Raw genomic sequence first — 20904 nt, 5'->3', positions numbered from 1 at the left:
ACTGAGAGGAAGCCGGGGGTATAAAAAGAGAGTGTCCACCAATCAGCTGTCCGGGCTGTTGGCGCCAATCAAGCTGCCGCAGGTGCACCAGATTGGCAATCACGACATAACTAAATGTGTGTTTTGCATCAAAAATAAACCATTTCAGAGAAAAAAAAACACTCAACACAACAAAATTGCCACTTGGACCTTGGCAGAAGATAGTTTCCGGTTAAATTGTACTGGACTGTAAACAATATTTGGTCGTGACATACTATTACTAGTGCTACCCAGAAATCTCAAAGTTAGCTATAAGTTGTTACCCATCTGGTGTTTGGTGCAGTGGAAAATTTCAGTGAATGTCATGATGAAAAGTGGCTAAAACGTTTGATAACTAATGGCACCACTGTTCCATTCCAAATAGATGCATGCACCAATGTATATTATTACTGACAATGGTCCTCAGTTTGCTTCATCAAAATTTTGCGGATTCAGTGAGGAGTTCAACTTTGAGCGCGTAATATCTAGTCCTCACCATCGTCAATCCACATGAGCAACTGAGAGGAGTTTTTGCAAATCGAAAAGATTTCTTCGACAACCAGACCCACAACTTGCCTTGGTGAGCTACAGAGCCACACCTATGGAAGCAATAGGACAAAGCCCACTTGAGCTGATGATTGGATGTGAAATCAGAACAACTGTTCCTTTGCTGCAACAACATCTGAGCCTGACCACAGTTGACCACCAAGCAGTAAGACTACAAGGCTGGGTACCGATTTATTTATAACAGGCAGCACTCCCCACACCTCTGCCTGAATTGCAGCCTGGCCATCACATTAACGACAAACAAGACGGGGAGAAGATTTGGAAAACTCCAGCAAAAATCATTGTTACATCATCCAATTATTTGCTGATAATTTTTTGACATTGGTTTGACTTTCCCAGAAAGAGGGGAGTTGTGGTGGGATTTGAATGTCATGTAGTTGTTTACCACTGGAGGATGCTATTGTTTTGTGAATGAGTTCCGCTGCAATTGTTTAAAATAGTGAAGTCTAGCTCTACGACATGTTGTGAAAATCGAGTTGTGTGAAATGCAATGTTGGATGTACCAGTGGTTCACACATAAACAAGGGTTCATCTCCATAATTTAGTGAATTCATGATGCTTTTTTTGCTGTTTTAATGAACTGTTTGGGTTTTATCACATCCCTTTTCCCGTCTCCTTGTGTCCTGCATTTGGATCTTTCCGGCAACACGTGACAAACCTGTCAATTATTAAGGGAAATGTGTTTTTAAAATTCTATAATACTACAATTTATGGGGTGCTTGAGCAACCCAGAAATCGGGTTGGTTGCACCCATTGTATCACACAGTGCCCCTTTAACGTGCTACTGTACAATACTTTTAAAGGTTTTGGGGCAGATCCTTTCTTTTCACGTGTGCAAGGAAAATAAATAATTAAAGCTGGATGTCGCTGCGGACGTGGCCGCGACACGCTGACTGTGGGCATGCGTGCAGGAATCTTCCACGTGGCCCAGAACACACTTTCCATTCGCTGGTAGTTGGGATCGCGCATCTGACGCAAAGCAGAAGCTGCGGCGCGTTCGCGCACTTGCATCAAGAGGAGGCGGCGCCACTACTGGTAAGAGAACACAACATCCCCTGAATAATAAAATATTTTACAGTTTACCTTTCTGTGTACTCACTTCATCCTGCCTGGCACGTACGTGACTATGCACATTTTCCATAAAGTGTCGTGCATTTGCACTGGTGCTCTTTATTACCACGTGTTTCCCGTTATGACGTGCATTATGTTTTTCAAATATTTTTTTTATCTCTCGCGTGGCTTTCACACTAGGTGATATTTTTGACATTTGTGAGATTTGGAACACAGTCGTTTATCATTCAAATATAATAACAGTGCAGCATTTTGATAATAAAGCTCTTGCTAATTTTTGTCCCATAACTCTCCGACAAAAGGGTAACTGTCCTTTTAGGAAACTCTTCATTGTCTTTTTAGAAGAAGCTGAAATAGTTGAAAAAATGCATAGTTGAGCTTTATATAACTGTCATGGAACTTTTCTCTGTACTGTAGTGTGTTTTCACACTATGTTGTACTGAAGATCAGTCTGTGAAGAAGTTCAAAACCTCCTTTGTTCAAAATAAATAATAAATAATATTTTAATTTTGTTAAATGATACACCATGGGCTTTACTAGCCCGTTATAACCCAAGCACCCCCCCCCCAAATTATTGCATTTTTAACTCTCCTTCGCTTAATAAAGGACAGGATAGGCATAAATATTATGGAAAACGTTTGATAATTTTCTAAAAAAAAAAAAAAAAAGTAAACAAACAATAATATGAACAACGCAGTGTCAGAAATACTCAGATGCCTTGAAATGGTTCAGTCCGTTAGATTCTAGCACTGCTATCGATATGCCCACTGCCCGAAGATAGCTGGGATGGGCTCCAGCACCCCTGCGACCCTACTGAGGATTAGCGGTGCCTCTAATGGATTGATGTTGTTTTTGATTGTTTTTTTTAGTATTTTTGCAGTCACATTTTTGTAGCTTTTCTGTATTTTGTTGTATTACTGTACTCATTTTTTCATAGTATTTTTGCAGTATTTCTACACTATTTTTTGTACAATTTCCGTAGTAGAATCTTTGTATTATATCTGTAGTATTTTTTGTAGTCTTTCTGTAGAATTATTTTTGAAGTATTTCCATACTAATATCTGTGTAATATTTCTTTAGTATTTTCCTGCCCTTGTCATGATTGCTGATTCAGGGCACCTGTGACTGCCCAATTGGCACCAACAGCCCTGAGCGCTGATTGGTTCAAAGACTCTTTTTAAACCCCCGGCTTCCAAGAGGAAGCTGTCAGACCGTTTGCGAACTTGTGCTCCCAGCTAGGCAAGCTCCATACCTTCCGACATTTTCCTGCCCTGTTTTCTTTTGCCTGATACCTGTTGCCGACTTGTTTCTGGACCCGTTCCTACTCTGCTCTTCCATCCCGACCATCGACCTGTTTTGCCCTGTTTCCTGCCTGATACCTATTGCCGACCTATTTTCTGGACTCGATACCCCCCTTGCTCTCCCGTTTCAGCTATCGACCAGTATCCCTGCTGCCTACGGTTATCCTCGCTCGACACGGAAGTGCCACTTCCGCGTTCCTACCACCTGCTACCCGTGTCCGTCGATCATCGGATCGTGGAAGCAAGCACTGCTCTTTCTCTTCATCAATAAAACTGAGTAAACGAACGCTAATGGGTCCTGTCTCCGTTTCTGGCTTGTGACAGAATACCTTTAAGATCTCCTTGTCATGAACCAAAACAGACTCTCGGATCCAATAGCGTTAGTTTCAGAGTTTTTATTAGAAAGGATCGTTGGAGCAGGCTTGGGACGTCGGCGCTTGTTGGTCGAAAGCCTCTTCGGGCAGAACGGCAGCTCAGTGACGGAAGACGTAAGGTGCAGCGTAGCAGGTAAGTCGATGGCCGGGGCGGGAGAGTAGGTCGGAAATAGGTCAAACAACGAGAGGCAGGCATGAATCAGGCAAGATAAGTCGTGGGTACCTTGTAATCTGGAGTCACACACAGAGATACGAGGAGTACACTCGAACGTCCATCTCTGGATGCTGACAGCTGAAGTGGGGAACACCATCCAATCAGGAAGCGCGCTCCAGCGCGCCAAACGATTACCCCAGGTGGCTCCACTTAGGCAATCACGACACTCCTGGGCCAGGAAATCGAATGAGAAACACGCCTCTGAACCTCGCTCGAATTCGGCCCTTCCCCAGAGTCGGGCTCTTCCGGACAAATGGTTAATGGTGACTTTGGCCGCTTCGGACGCGAAGTTGCAGGGTTGCAGACCAGAAATGGATACAGCGAACGTTTCTCAGAGCGGTGATCGAGGCAGCTCAGAGCCTCCTTCCGCCTTGCAGCGCTTGCAATGGGCCGAGGGCACGGTCCAACAAGTAACGAGTGACGTTGCTACCCTTCTCCAACAAATACAGCGACAGCAACACCTCCTCAAACAACAACACCAGCAAGTAGCAAAAATGTCGGAGATACTGTCAAGACAACTGACGTTATCGGCTCCGCCTCCCGGTAATCCGCCCCCGAGCATACAACCGCATTCTCCGGACATGCCGCTCTCAACCCCCCACGCAATCGGAACGGCAGAACTGCGAGTGTGCGCACCGGAGAAATTCTGTGGCGATCCTGCCCAGGTTCGCGCTTTCTTGGTAAACTGTCGGCTCATTTTTTATCTGAAACCCTGCAACTTCGCGTACGAAGCGGCCAAAGGAGAAAACTGATCAGAGATGCAACCAAGAGGCCCATGATCACTCTGGATGAACTGTAGAGGTATACAGCTGAGGTGGGAGAATCTGTCCATAGGACAATAATCATTTGTATACTGCACAAATCTGGCCTTTATGGAAGAGCGGCAAGAAGGAAGCCATTTCTTAAAAGATATCCATAAAAAGTGACGTTTAAAGTTTGGCTCGAGCCACCTGAGAGACACACCAAACACGTGGAAGAAGGTGCTCTGGTCAGATGAGACCAAAATTGAACTTTTTGGCAGCAATGCGAGACGTTATGTTTGGCGTCAAAGCAGCACAGCTCATCACCCTTAACACACCTCCCACAGTCAAACATGGTGGTGGCAGCATCATGCTTTTCTTCAGCAGGGACAGGGAATATGGTTAAAATTGATGGGGAGATGGATGGAGCCAAAAACAGGACCATTCTGGAAGAAAACCTGATGGAGTCTGCAAAAGACCTGAGACTGGGACAGAGATTTGTCTTCCAACATGACAATTATCCCAAACATAAAGCAAAAGCTACAATGGAATGGTTCACCAAAAACATATCAAGATGTTAGAATGGCCAAGTCAAAGTCCAGACCTCAATCCAATTGAGAATCTGTGGAAAGAACTGAAAACTGCTGTTCACCTTTTCATCCAACCTCACTGAGCTCGAGCTGTTTTGCAAGGAGGAATGGGCAAAAATATCAGTTTATTGATGCGCAAAACTGATAGAGCCATACCCCGATTAAATCGTATGACGCTGTAATCGCAGCAAAAGGTGGCGCTACAAAGTATTAACTCAATGGGGCTGAATAATTTTGCACACCCACTTTTTTGTTTTTTATTTGTTAAAAAAGTTTAAAATATCCAATAAAGTGTGTTCCACTTCATGATTGTGTCACACTTATTGTTGATGCTTCACAAGAAATTACAGTTTTATATCTTTATGTTTGAAGTCTGATGTGGCAAAAGGTCACAAAGTTCAAGGGGGCCAAATAGTTTTGCAACCACTTTAATTCTCGGTTTCTTATTTTGCCAAAAGAATTTTGATATCAATTTATTTAAAACTTTAAATGTGGATGCCGGAATCAGAATAGGAAGAGCCTGAAACAGAAATAATAGTCTACTCCTTCTACCCTTACAATAAGGCTTAGGGGCCGGTCACACAGCCGTTTGCGGCTGAATCACGGCTAAAATTTTGCGTTTTTTTTTTGCCCGTTGTTGCCCGCGATGGAAAATGCGCAAAATTGGCCAACCCGCTGTTCATCGGTGGTATGCCCGCAAAACAGACGCCGGCGACTGTTCCGCTTCCTCATCGCGTCATTTCCGCGTCATTTTCTCGTGTGGACCACGGGTATAAAAGCTCCCGAGCCGGTGTTGTGCCCAAATCCGACTCCTACGCAACCCCCCCTCGCGTGAACGCGCATTCTGCTGCGATCGCTTTTGTTGGAAGCGTGCATTGACGTTGGTGACTTTTTCATCTGCGTTAACAAACGCATTTTGTAGAATACGATCGCACTTTATTGTTTAAATAAACGCGTTATATAGACTAGGATCTCCCAATTGTTATAATTGGCTCGCTTTATTGTTTTAATAAGCGTTTTATATAGAATACGATCGCTTTTGTTGGAAGCACAGCAGAATGCGCGTTCACGCGAAGGGGGGAGGATTTATATACGGTGTGCATTACCGTTCGATTACGTTCACAACAAAAACAAAGACGGAATGGTTTAAGTTGTATTACATTCCCAACAAATGCAAGACGAAGTGGTTTTGGTTATATGTTCGCCATTACATTCCCTAAAAGTGATATAAAAGTGAGATAAAACGAGGTAAAAGTGGTTGTAGTAGCGAGGGGATGCAAATCTCGGCAGGGATGTATTTCTCGGCATAACACCGGGCTGTAGAAATCATAACCGCTGAAGACACAGTCCCGTGAGATCAAGATTTCAAGCTATGGCACCGAAGAAGCCAATATGTTATTATTGTAATAGTTTTTCATTTTGATTTTATTATCTTGTTATGAAATGAAAATAAATGTCAAGAAATAAAAATGGATTAAGACGAGGTCACTACGCTGACGGGGATCCATGTTCACCCCCTTGACGTCTCGAGCACAACTGATGTGTGCTCGGCAAATCGCGCTGAATATACGCGCAGAAAGGCGTTTGACCGTCACACGCGTAACACGCTAATTTCACGTAATAACACCGCGATACAGGCGCAGAACATGCTATTACCATGCTCCACCCACGATTACCCGCTGAAATTTCCCGTCCTACCCATGTGTAACCACGCCCTGGCCGCGGCCAGAGCACGTCGTTCCGCATCATTTCCGCGTCATTACCTCGTGTGCCGCCCGCGGTTAACACGTGCTCAAAGTTTTGAGCAGCTCAAAACTTTTTCGCGCGGCCAACCGCGTGTGAATTTCCGACCGCGAGTAAAGCACTGCTGTATCTTGTCTATATGGCGGTCTCAAAGCGTCCAACAGCGCCCAACAGCGTCTGCTTCACGGCTAGAAATTTCTGGCCGTGGTTCAGCCTCGATACGCCCGTGAAAGGCTGTGTACCCGCGCTCTAAAGAATTGAGCAGCGCAAAACTTTTTCGCGCTGCCACCCGCGCGCGAATTTCCGACCGCGTGTTAAGCACTTCTGTATCTCGTCTGTATGGCGATCTCAAAGCGTCCAATAGCGTCCGCCTCACAGGCAGAAATTTCTGGCCGTGATTCAGCCGCAAACGGCTGTGTAACCGGGCCCTAAGTTTTAACCAGCCAGACACTCTGGGTGCTCAGCATCCCCAGAGCTTTGAACCTAAAATCGCCTGTATTTTACCTTATAAACTTTTTTTAAAGTAGATTTCAATTAAGTACCTCCTCATTTTCAACACTTTATCAAAATAATATACCAAGTCACGCATGAAGAATAATTTTTTTTTCCAAAAACTTATATAAAGAGGAAAATAAAAACTAATAAAATGTGCTGCAAAACTACACTAGATTCTACCACATATAAATACATGTCGACTAGAAAATGCTTGAACGGGAATTTTCAATCATGGCAAGGGATAAGTGGGCGGTTCTTCTTTTTAAATGTATTTTTTGTATTACTTATAATTATATTATTACCCTTAATTTATTATCTTTACTGTGGTATTTTATAATGTAAATGGTCTAACACCATCAGGATGGCACTTTTTATCTAGGTTGTGCAACACTTGTAACAAAAATATAAATAATAAGTTCTATTCTACTTCATCCAAATAAATACAGTTTGGAACATGTTGACTATGGCTCTTTTTGTGTCAGGTATTTTTATTAAGCTAAAGAAAAACATTCATTTAGGGCTGGGCAAACACTGATCACAATTATTGATATCAGTGCTGATACCAGCTTTTTAAGGTTTCAGTACTCCATTAATATAATATACCATGTCACATGTGAAAAATACAGAATATGCTTAAAAAGAAAGCAAAATAAATTGGATAAAATAATATGTATTATTATTGTAACATTTTTTTTATTAAAAATAAGAAGCTGATATAAAAATAAATACATTTTGAAACCTGTTGAATGTGTTTTAGTTTTAGCCTATATTTTACATTAAAAACAATAAATTGGCAAAGTGGAAAGGTACCCATCAGAACATGGACCATGTACAAAGAGGTTTTTAATAGCGTAACTAACGAATTGGGTCTTATAGATCATTGGAGAGACACCAACCCCCAACTAAAGAATATATTTTCTATTCGAAACTTCATGGGAGCTATTCAAGGATTTATTTCTTTAACATTTCAAGACAACGTATGCATATAGTAGTGGAGTGTGGTATAGAAAATATGACTATAGGTGACCATGCTGCAATTACTTTAATTAATTTTGGACAATTAACCACATTTTAGGTATTGGAGGATGAATGTGTCTCTTCTATCAGATAAAAATGTGGAATCGGAAATAAAGCAGTGTATAATGGAATATTTTCAAATCAATGACAATGGGGAGGTTTCTCCATCAATATTATGGGAGGGATGGAAATCTGTATTAAGTGGAAAAGTAATTGAAAGATCTTCTCGATTTAAATGAGCCCGATTAAATAATCAAAAAGAATTGGAGGATAAGATTATGAAGTAGAAGCAGAACATAAAAGAATGCATTAGATGAACTTCTAACAAATAAGGCAGAAGGGGCTTTGCGTTTTACGAATCAGGGATATTATTAAATGGGCATAGGGCCAGTCGGTTATTAGCCGTCCAACTTAGAAAAGCCCAAACAGATAGAACTATTTCACTAATAAAACATCCTATTTCTAAACAATGTTTAGGAAAACACAAAGGTATATCAGAAACGTTTGCAGATTATTATAAAGATTTTTACAATGACTTAGAAAATTGTTTGGATAACTGCGCGGCACGAAACTTATTGGAAAAAGTACATTTACCAACTTTATGAGGAGGGAATACATTCGAAATTATTCGCCCCATTACAAAACAGGAAATACAGGATACAATAAAGACCTTAAAAATAAATAAATCACCAGAAATGGATGGATTCCCATGAGTGTTCTACAAAAGCTTTAAGGAAGAATTAACACCAGTACTACATAAAGTATTTATGAGATCCCCCCCAAATCGTGTTCAGAAGCTATCATAACAATCCTGCATAAAGAAGGAAAAGATCCAATGCTACTATTGACCAGTTAATTTACTGCGTAACAATTCAAAAATTCTTACAAGCATAATGGCAAAAAGAATGCAGAAATTCATAGCGGGAAGAATGAAACGGATCAAATAGGGTTTATTCCGGGAAGACAGGGTGCAAACAATATTGAACATAATTTAGAGCACAAAATATAAAGCCCAACCCTCGATGTTACTGAGTTTGGACGCCCAAAAAGCTTTTGATAGGGTGAAATGGAGCTTTTTACATCAAACACTTATAGCCTTTGGCTTCCCTCAAAAATTTGTAGGGTGGGTGAAAATAATCTCAGTGTCTGAAACTCATGACAAAAAGTTACCGGACAACAGGGCAGACAACTCTGAAAAGTTGCCTGCTCAGCCATCAAGTTGCCTGCCCCATGTTTCACAACTTGAAACAAAATAAGACAACTAATCGCAAAAAAAAACATTGTTGCTAAGTATTAAGGATTGATAATCAGAATATATAACAGTACAACACTTTAAAATTAAGTTTATTATAAATCTACTTATTACATTTATTGCATGTATATGACATCGCTGTTTTCCATCTGCCATCAGTATGAAGCTGTATTAACTCATCTTCATTCATGCAATGTTTGCATTGCGTTGTCCGCTACAAGCCACGTGAACTCCTCTTCCACGATGCTTTTAATGTACGTTTACGTTTTGAAGCGTCATAAATTTTGTTGGCTTCTTTTAAATCTTTCTTCTGGGGCTAAAGGACTGAGGGGGACACGAGGCACACGAGGTAATGACGCGGAAATGACGCGGAACGACGTGCTCTGGCCGCGGCCAGGGCGTGGTTACACATGGGTAGGACGGGAAATTTCAGCGGGTAATCGTGGGTGGAGCATGGTAATAGCATGTTCTGCGCCTGTATCGCGGTGTTATTACGTGAAATTAGCGTGTTACACGTGTGACGGTCAAACGCCTTTCTCCGCGTATATACAGCGTGATTTGCCGAGCACAAGTCAGTTGTGCTCGAGACTTCTAGGGGTGAACATGGATCCCCGTCACCGTAGTGACCTCGTCTTAATCCATTTTTATTTCTTGACATTTATTTTCATTTCATAACAAGATAATAAAATCTAAATGAAAAACTATTACAATAATGACATATTGGCTTCTTCGGTGCCATAGCTTGAAATCTTGATCTTCACGGTACTGTGTCTTGAGCGGTTATGATTTCTACAGCCCGGTGTTATGCCGAGAAATACATCCCTGCCGAGATTTGCATCCCCTCGCTACTACAACCACTTTTACCTCGTTTTATCTCACTTTTATATCACTTTTAGGGAATGTAATGGCGAACATATAACCAAAACCACTTCGTCTTGCATTTGTTGGGAATGTAATACAACTTAAACCATTCTGTCTTTGTTTTTGTTGTGAACGTAATCGAACGGTAATGCACACCGTATATAAAATCCTCCCCCCCTCGCGTGAACGCGCATTCTGCTGCGCTTCCAACAAAAGCGATCGTATTCTATATAAAACGCTTATTAAAACAATAAAGCGAGCTAATTATAACAATTGGGAGATCCTAGTCTATGTAACGCGTTTATTTAAACAATAAAGTGCGATCGTATTCTACAAAATGCGTTTGTTAACGCGGATGAAAAAGTCACCAACGTCAATGCACGCTTCCAACAAAAGCGATCGCAGCAGAATGCGCGTTTGCGCGAGGGGGGGGGTAGTTTGGGATGCGTAGGAGTCGGATTTGGGCACAACACCGGCTCGGGAGCTTTTATACCCGTGGTCCACACGAGAAAATGACGCAGAAATGACGCGATGAGGAAGCGGAACAGTCGCCAGCGTCTGTTTTGCGGGCATACCACCGATGAACAGCGGGTTGGCCAATTTTGCGCATTTTCCATCGCGGGCAACCACGGGCAAAAAAAAACCGCAAAATTTTAGCCGTGATTCAGCCGCAAACGGCTGTGTGACAAAAACACGTCAAATTCAATTATGATAACATTTTATTTCAAATATTTTGCTAAAGTCTTTTCATTTTATAATACCATACTCTCACCGTAATACACCAGAGCCTCCCCGTATTCCGCAGCAAGTGACACTAGCCGAGCGAAAGGGGAGCGGGAGAAGGAGGCGAGAGCGGTGCTAAAAATCAAATGGACTGAACCTTTTCAAGGCTGTGGAGAATTTCTGACACTGCGGTGCTGACATTTTTGCTTTTATTTTACTTTTAGCTCGTGTTTTTATTCTATTTATCCTATTCTGTCCTTTATTAAGGAAAATAAAGTTTTTAAAATGCTCTAATTGTTGGAGATGCTTGAGTTGAATTTGCGCACCCCCACAAAAGGCCTAGTTACGCCCATGCTAACGAGTGCTCTTTGAAAAAAGTGCGTTGTAGCTGCATCATTGTTTAATTCAAACATAAACACGCTACAACATGACTCACAAGCATGTTTGTTTAGGCTTGATCATGGCCACACACCTGAACATACTGGTCCCTTCAGTCCTAGTTCTGGCCCTGTTCCTGCAGGTTCATCTTTCACAGACTGCGCCTCAAAGGTAAACCAGATATTTTGGCTCATTTTAGATCATTTGGGTTTTAATTAATATTGCTTTATGCAGTAATGCAGCCATGTCCAAAGTCCGTGGATCCAAAGTCCGTGATCAAATTTTTACTGGCCGGCGGCCTCTGTCATAAATAAAATGTAGCCCACCAGTAATGTTAACCGCAGTATACAGTACATTTGTAATAGATGAATATTTGAATAAATCAATATTTGACCAGATGATGGCAGTAGCCCTTTGGCCTTGGCTTTTTGTGATAATTTTAGCCCATACCATTTCCGACATGGCGACTGTAAATAAAAAAGGAAAGTTGAGTGTTAGAGCCGCAGCTTCCACGACATTAAGTAATTTTTAACCGAAATCCAAAACAACTGCGTCAACCTAATTTTCCCCAAAACTGTGGCTGTTTTCAAAGAATACACGAGGCATTGCCAGACGAAACATGCCGGCTGCAAAAAGCTTACTGAAAACAAACACTGGGATAAGGTGAAGTTCTGACACCCCTGCAGTAATCCCTTGATTTTGCCGGGTTTACGATACCCCCATAAAATGAATATCAATATCTGTGAAGTAGAACCCATACATTTTTTTACAATTATTATACAATTAAATACAGATGGGTGCTGCTAGGCTGTACTGGCTAAAGACACACCACAGAAAGTGGTTCCCCTACGACCCAGATGGTTAATTGATCTGTGAACGTTTTACAGGCTGAAGCATTTATTTAACAAATATGCTTTATAAGTGTTTTTTTTTTTTTTTACAAATATCTACTGTATCGTCAAGTCAAGTCATGTTTATTTGTGTTCCCTTGAGTCTCAAAGGGATGTACAGACTACAGGCTACTATTATATCATCCTTTGATCTAAAACCTTCATAATGGAAAGAAAAAACTCAAAAAGTTCAGCATTTGGAAAATGAAAAAACTTTGCGAAGGTCCTACACATTCCGAGGCTTTCTAGTACTTTTCATTCATTTTTGTGTATTTTCGTACCTCTTGGTACTTTTTGTTATGTTTTTACACTTTTTCATACGTTCAGTAACATTTTTTTACATTGCAGTTCGAGTACCTTTCCTATGCCATCAATGGTGCTCTCTCGCATCAGTAATCATGAAAGAGCGGATAGTATGAGAGGCTGTGTGCAGACAGGTACGGTGGCATGCAGGCCCCCACTCCAGAACCGCCCCCGTCTGCCAGTCGACGTGAGGGTTGTGCTGAACCAGCCACTGGTGTCCCAGGACGAGCGGTTGACCTGGGGAAGGGAGCAGGTGGAAACTTATCCGTTCGCGGTGGTTCCCGGACAGTCTCATTTTTACTGGCTCTGTAATTTGCGTCCAGAGCTTGGGCAGGAACTGGTGTTGGAAGGGGAACAGGCTTTAACCCCATTCTCCGGGCTAAGTCCGTGTCGGATTGGCTGATGAGGATCCCGTGTCGAACCCTTTGAAGATTCGTCGGACCTCCCCCTCAGTCCGATGTGACCGCTGCATGGCCCAGTGGTTTCAGACCATTGATCTATCTTGCGAAACTGTACACTAGCTTATTGTAGAATGAAAAGAAGCGTGGATACTATTTAGCCCAGCGGTCGGGAACCTTTTTGACCCAAAGAGCCATAAAAGCAAAAATATTTTGATCTTATTTTTTTGAGAGGGTCTCAACTTATAAGACAAAATTCAACAAACCCACCAAACCCTCTCCCTAGACAAAAGCTAATTCTTTCGCACATTCTTTTTCACTGTGTGATATTTGATGAATCGATCAAAACTCTTTAAGAATAATAATGCGAGAGCCAGTGTCGGGACCAACTCTGTTATAAACAAAGGCGTTACGTAGCAGCATTATTTTTTCAGTAACGGGTAAATCTAACTCGTTCTTTTTTTCGCTGTTACAATACTATTACCATTACGGACGGTCAAAAGCGGATGTTACTTTGGCTGCAGAACACCAAAGTTGGTGTCTCCCTGCACACCTGATGCTTTTCTCCAGCGGCCTGGCTTTTTTGTAGATTTATAAAAAAAATAAATTAGATTTTCTGTGTTTTTCAGTGGTACTGTGTTTGAAAATGTAAAGTTTATTCTTTTTTAATCTTTTATCTCTCATTTTCCTTTTGTTTCTGTATTCTTTTTGTTTCTTTTTTTCCACTTTCTTCCTTTTTTCTTTATTTTTTCACCCTTTTTAAGTCGTGATTTGTTTGCTGGCGTTTTGGGGTCTTCCAAGGGATTTTTTAGAGACGTACTGCCAAAACGGGGTATGTTGGTGTGACACTGACTGTGAACTGTAGTTGAGAATGTAACCTATATAGAATGGACTGAAGCAAGGTTCTTCTGGTGCTGCTTTAGCCACACATCTACCAAAAAGGGGATCACCCAATTTAAGAACGCCACAGAGAATTGTGCAACATTTAAATTTTACCTCAGAGCCTCATGTACTCATGAAAAGAGTCATATACCCGAGTCATGGGTTCCCGACCCCTGGTTCAGCCAATCAGAATGCAGAAGACAATGCATGGTGCAAATCCGTGTAGTAGTGAAATTGTGTAAAAGTGGTGTATTTGTGTTGTATTTACAGTTTTTAATATTATTGGGTGATTTTTCATGTGTGTCTTTCAACAATTTAAATCTTTCCAAAGAGATGATCAAGAAAGCACTCACCTCAATTCCAAAGTACTGGCGAATCCTTTTGGTTCGGGAGAAGAAGAGCGAAGGTAATGTCAACAACTACAAGTTGTATGTCAATACAGTCTCGTGTAGTTTAGTCATTGTGGACCTTAGTTGCTGTATTTCCACGACGATGTGTACTACACTGATAAGCAGTGTTGGGAATAATGGCGTTAAAAATAACGCTGTTACATAAGAGTATTATTGTTTTAGTAACAGGGTAATCTTTTTTTTGGTTTGAACAAATTTATTGACACTAAAAACAGAAAACAATCATGACAATCTCAACAGTAATTAAGCACATTCACAATATTATATTCCAATATTACGTTTTTAACAGCAAACACAAAGTGAGGTTTGAACAAACCTTCTCGAAAATCAAACATATTCACAATTTCATTATATAACATCTTTGTTATTGTCAATAGATCCGTCCAGGCCAAAGTCGATTGTCCTCGGTCTGAACAAATCCACTGACACCAACAGCAGCAAAACAGCCATCAAGCATATTCACAATTTTTTTATATTTGACAATATGACGTGACGATATGACGTTTTAACATTTTTTCCTGACATTTCCAACATCAATTAAACAATTTCAGAGTTATTTTCTTTTAACAGTAGTTAACCAGCGTGTAAAAGGCAATACTATTGTGCAAGGGCATAGCTCTGCCATCCCACCCTCCCAAGCAGCATTCTTCCAGTCCTCTGTGTGGGTCCTTTCCCTTCTGCGTGGGTCCTCTCCCTTCTGGGTTCCACAACCCAGGCCGTTGCTGCCGGGACTCCCACAGCGTAGCTCCGGCTCCCCCCTCCGGGTGGGTACAGACGAGTCTTCTTTATGGCTGCGTCCTAGGCCCGCCGCTCGCAGATTGTATGGTATCTGCAGCCATTTGGAGCACAGCCACGGGGGGGATCTGCCTGCACCTCCATACCAGCAGGTTTCTGGAGGTCCAGATGGCGTCCTTGATGGCGGCGAGAGTGAGCCAGTCCCTGGCAAAGTCGTTCCGATGCCTCCTCGACCGACTCACCCCGTAAAGCACGTACTGTGCATCAGGGACCTCTCCTGCTGGCAAGTCCGGGAACTTTCCTAGTTGTTCGGCCATTGTCCACAAGACCTTGGCAGCGCTGCACTCACAAAAAAGGTGCCTCACCGACTCCTGGGCGCCACAGCCAGGTCGAGGGCACGTCGAAGTCGCTGACATTCCTCGGCGGTGCATTACAGCTCTGACTGGGAGAACTTCATGAGCCACCATCCATGACAAGTCTCGTAGTCTGTTTGGGAGGGCAGGATGATTGACGTTGCTCCAAACCGTTGTGGATTCGCCAAACGCAAGCCCCTGATTTTTTTAATCGCCGTTACGGAAGCGGCACGTGATGTGCATTTTTGTGTGCGTTTATATATGTTCTTGTGTGTATTTATGTACGTTCTTTTGTGCATTTATGTACGTTCATGTACGTCCTTGTGTGCATTTATGTACGTTCTTTTGTGCAATTATGTACGTTCATGTGCGTTTATTTCCGTTCTTGTGTGCATTTGTGTACATTGTTGTGTGCGTTTATGTACATTCTTGTGTGCGATTATGTATGTTCTAGTGTACGTTTATGTACGTTCTTGTGTGCGTTCATGTACGTTCTTATGCGTTTATATCCGTTCTTGTGTGCGTTTATTTCCATTCTTGTGTGCGTTTATATACGTTCTGTTTTTTCCTCTCTGTCAGATTCCCCCGATCCTTTAATAAATTGTTATGTGAAATGTTGCTCATTTGGGTCCACTGTTTGTACCGGTCGTAACATTTTTTGTTTGTATTTACGTACGTTTTTTGTGAGTGTTTGTGTACGTTTTTGTGCGGGGTTACATACGTTTTTGTGCATGTTTAGGTACTTTTTTGTGAATGTTTATGTATGTTTTCGTGCTTGTTTACACAATTTTTCGTGCGTGTTTACATAGGTTATCGTGCACGTTCACGTAGGTTTTTGTGCGCATTTATGTACATGCTGATTGTTTAATATTTATATTTGTTGCACTTCAAGAGTAGGATAAATCTGATGCGAGTGAGGTGCAATAAATATTACAAGTTTATAAAACAACTACCTGTCTGTTGTTCTATATTCAACTGACTCAGAATATTTCAAACATAAACACAAAACAACTTAGTAAGTAACGAAAATAATTACTTTCCATGGTAACTAGTTACTTTTACCATAAATTAATTCAGTAATTAACTCTTTGGAAGAAGTAGTTAGTAACTATAAGTAGTTACGTTTTTAAGGTACAGTAACTTGCCCAACACTGCTGATAAGATACTGATTCAAATCTTGAATTATTTAATAATGTGAACAGGGTAATACATCTGATTGGAATTATTATTTTATCTTCTGTCACATCTGCCACAGGTTGCTGCAACGTTACATCGAGTTGACAAGAAAAGATGGCATAAATATCAACTCAAGAGATGAAGGTGAACGTCAGCACTTTTCATCAAACTCAAAATTGATTTATTTATTTTTGTTTTTACTGATTTGTGGCCAGAGGTCTTCTACCTGTTTCGCCTCTACGACTTTGACCGCAGTGACCGGCTGGATGGCTTGGAGATGATGAAGCTACTGTCTGACTACAACTCCCTAAATGCAGCTGAGGAACAGATCAATGACATGGTGAGAAGCAGTGCACACGTAGGATTTCAAAATATTTTCAACAGTTACAGTGGTACCTCTATTCATGAATGTCCCTACTTACGAAAAATTAGGCTACCAAGTACCTGAATGGGAAAATAGTGCCTCCAGTTACAAAGGCATTTTAGGATACAAAGTCAAAAATACAGTACAGTGCGCACTGCCATTAGCCGCTTCCAAAGTTCTACCTGGCAACCCAATGCCTATGTGTAAATCCCAGATGCTCTATATCAGGGGTTTTCCAACCTTTTTGAGGCCGAGAGCAACTTCAAGGGCACGGGGTAAACACAAAGGGCACATTGATAACGCCCTTCCGAAACAAGAATTATGTTTCATTGAATAATTAATTAAATTTTCTATCTTACTGATATTTTACTTGAGAACTGATTTTTAATGATTAAGAATTATTCAGAATGGTTCAACAAGGTAAGAAACAGATACACATGTTCAATGCAATGTTTTATCTCTTCTTTACCTTTCCAACTGTTTCCATTACAAATGCTCAAAAGGAAACAAAAAAAGAAAAATGAAAAATTTCACAAAATTTTGCCGGAAATCACGTTAAATTGTTCAAGACACTAGCATGAGTTTCATAAACTCTGCACCATGTTTGTACAAATGATGAATTATGTAGGAACAAAAATAAGCTCTTTTTGAATTAAATAAAAATAAAAGTTGGTGCTTTGTTGGGCGGGTAATAACGGTAGCATGGAAATTTTTGTGACAAGTGCTGTAGTGGTGCTCCCTGTTGTGCCGCTTTGCAGCGGACTGTCGCAATTTTCTTTCACATTGATAAAAAAGAATTCTTCCTCCCATTCATTACGAAAATTATAAGGTTTCTTCCCTTTTGTGACATGTTTATGTATGTAGAAATCGATTTTGACTTCTTCGTGCAAGACCGAGCTCTCAGATAATTAAACTCTGCTACTATTATTATTTTTTTTCTTTCTAGGTTTTCATATATTTTTTATACTTTTTGTTTTTTAATTTACATCACTGTAAATGCATTTAAAAAAACCAAAACGCAACACATTTTAAACGTCGATATTTCGTGATTTGGTCTGTTTTTTGAACGGGCCCACGGGCACGTGATAATGTCGCCGCGGGCGTCAGCGGGCACTAGGTTAGCGACCCCTTCTCTATATCCTTCATCATTTTTTGTTCCCCTTTTAAGGCTTATTGTGCGGTAATCTAATTTTAACATGTATTTGTTTCATGTTCTGTTGCCCTTATATAATTTATTAAAGATATACATCATACTTTTACGGGGCTTGAACGTATTAGATAGATAGATAGATAGATAGATAGATAGATAGATAGATAGATAGATAGATAGATAGATAGATAGATAGATAGATAGATAGATAGATAGATAGATAGATAGATAGATAGATAGATAGATAGATAGATAGATAGATAGATAGATACTTTATTCATCCCCGCAGGGAAATTCACATTTCCAGCAGCATCCCTGCGCTGAGAACATCACAATAATAAAGCAAAAGGAATACAATATACAAATACCCAATGTGACGTGCTAATACCCACTGTAGCGTGTTGAGTATTTAAATAGTGCTACATAAAATACACACTGCAATAAAAATACGGTAACATGCAATGTAGGGGTGTGGTTTAATGTGGGCCTTTACTCCGCTGGGTGGGGTTAAAGAGCCTCATGGCATGAGAAAGAAAATATCTCATCAGTCTGTCTGTGGTACAAAACAGTGAGAGCAGTCTGTCGCTGAAGCTGCTCTTCTGTCTGGAGATAATGCTGTGTAGTGGATGTGATGAAATGTCCACGATTGACCGCAGCTTTTTCAGTGCCCGTCTCTCAGCTACTGTTGTCAGGCTGTCCAGCTATGTGCCCACAAGAGAGCTCGCTTTCCTCGCCAGTTTATTGAGACGAGAGGCATCCTTCTTCATGACGCTGCCTCCCCAACACGCTGCCGCATAGAAGAGGGCGCTTGCCACAACTGTCTCATAGAATATTTTCAGGAGCTTTTTGCAGATGTTGAAGGAGGACAGCCTTCTGAGGAATTAAAGTCGGCTTTGACCTTTCCTACATAGAGCTTCTGTGTTGGCAGTCCAGTCCAGTTTGTTGTCCAGCTGCACACCCAGGTATTTGTAGGTCTGGACAAATTCTACACATTCTCCTTTGATGGTTAGAGGAACCGGGTGAGTTTTAGTTCTCCTGAAGGTTTGCGTCGCTCCATTGGGCAAAGTCCTGAATCAATTTCCTGTACTCCTCCTCCTGCCAACTTCTGATACATCCCACGATCGCAGTGTCATCAGCAAACTTTTGCACGTGGCAGGACTCAGAGTTGTACTGAAAGTCCGATGTATACAGAGTGAATAGGAACGGAGAGAGCATGGTCCCCTGCGGAGATCCTGTGCTGCTAACCACAGTGTCCGACGTACAGCCCCCCTGTTTCACATACTAGGGTCTGCCTGTCAGGTAGTCCGTAATCCATTCTACAAGGTGTGAGCTAACTCCCATCTCTGTCAGTCGGTGTAGCATGTAGACTACAGCATCCTCCACTCCCACCTTCTCCTGGTAAGCAAATTGCAGAGGGTCGATGCCGTTACGGACCTGTAGCCTCAGGTGGTGCAGCAGCAACCGTTCCATGGTTTTCATGACATGTGATGTCAGGGCGACCGGCCGGAAGTCGTTGAGTTCCTCAGGTCTTGATTTCTTTGGGACTGGGATGATGCAGGATGTTTTCCACAGCTGAGGGACCCTCCCCTGTTCAAGGCTCAGGTTGAAGATGCGCTGTAGAGGGTCTCCTAGCTCCAACGCACAGGCCTTCAGCAGTCGGGGGGATACTCAATCTGGACGAGCTGCCTTGCTGGTTCGCAGCCTCCTCAGCTCTCCACACACCTGGGTTGCAGGGTTAGGGTTAGGGTTCTTGAGTGGGGGATGTCTTCATTCAAAAGGCGTCCCTACTTACAAATGTTTCAAGTTACAAAGCTACTCCCAGAACAAATTAAATATGAAAGTAGAGGTACCACTGTATGCAGTACCATCTTTTACACCTGAAAAAAATAAAAACATCACGATAAATGTGGCAAGATTGTTAAAGGGACATTGTGTATTAAGTAGGGCGACCTGGTGGTAAAAATAAATGTCACTTATTATCCAAACAATATTGATTTCAACTATCACCAAAAATGTCTATCAATCAATGTCAATGTCTGTATTAGTGTCCTTGTAGTATTTCCATACAATATTTTTTGTTGTATTTCTTTAGAATTACTGTAGATTTTTTTTATTTTTTTTAGTATTTCCATAGTAGAATTTTTGGTGTATATCTTTAGTATTTTTCAGTATTTCTGTATTAAGATTTCTATTCTAGTGCTTTTATATTATTATAGTATTACTGCTGTGGTATTTAGCTTTACTGAATAATAATAATAATAATAATAATAATATAACATATGGACGTAAAAAGGGCTACATACATGCAGATGTCATTTTTATTTTGAAGTTTAAAAGAAACAACAAGAAGATGGAACATACATCATGTGCATGCAACAAAATGTGAGCATGCATGTATAAGAATAAAATAGCAGCCTTTTGAAAAGGTAAAATAAATAAAATCCCATTCATACAGTTTAAGTTCGATTTATGTCTGCTAATTTTCTCTTTTTACCTTCGGGATTTATTTAAAACATCTACCTGCTTGACTTGTGACCCTTGTAGAGTATTCAACGTTTGGTCAGAATTCCGTTTTGCAATGTCAGAAAATGATCAGACAATGTCAAAACATGTGAAGTGAATATTGTGTTTTAAGTCAATCGCTTTAATGTTATCTGACTGATACTGGTGGAATGTGCGTTTTTAGCTTGCATTTGCGCATCAAAGGTTGCCTTGACAACCCCACCACAGGGGGTCCGCCCCTCTCAGGAGACCGGAAGCCAGAGCTGGTACACGTCTCGCCCCGCAAGGGCAGTCTGAATTTGGCCAGCAAGATGGCATATCCTAACAAGAAAACTGGACCAAAACCCTGGCTGGTCCTGACCATGTCTGAGCTCAACAAGCAGCCAGAGAATCTTGC

At 41.3% G+C, this 20904-nt stretch overlaps 1 protein-coding gene across 3 annotated transcripts in view; it reads left to right on the top strand.

Moving 5' to 3' along the window:
* Nucleotides 1-1553: 1553 nt before the first annotated feature.
* The window catches only part of cgref1 (cell growth regulator with EF-hand domain 1), a 32440-nt gene continuing 13089 nt past the window's right edge, over nucleotides 1554-20904 (top strand). For 2 of the 3 annotated variants that reach the window (XR_015850368.1, XM_088334821.1), the window contains exons 1-5: nucleotides 1554-1620; nucleotides 11419-11515; nucleotides 14149-14223; nucleotides 16571-16635; nucleotides 16707-16831. Coding sequence is in view for 2 of the 3 variants with exons in the window: in XM_088334821.1 (XP_088190947.1) it covers nucleotides 11427-11515; nucleotides 14149-14223; nucleotides 16571-16635; nucleotides 16707-16831 (354 nt within the window). In the remaining variant the exon portion in view is untranslated. Of the gene's footprint in view, nucleotides 1621-11418; nucleotides 12791-12860; nucleotides 14224-16570; nucleotides 16636-16706; nucleotides 16832-20904 lie in introns of all 3 variants that reach the window. The other variant, XM_088334822.1, reaches the window with a different exon arrangement.

Source organism: Urocampus carinirostris, chromosome 4 (genome assembly GCF_059441175.1).
Source record: "Urocampus carinirostris isolate Australia breed hairy pipefish chromosome 4, RoL_Ucar_1.0, whole genome shotgun sequence".
NCBI lineage: Eukaryota > Metazoa > Chordata > Actinopteri > Syngnathiformes > Syngnathidae > Urocampus > Urocampus carinirostris.
The sequence above is the reverse complement of the archived record's forward strand: the minus strand, read 5'-3'. Positions and strand labels throughout refer to the sequence as shown.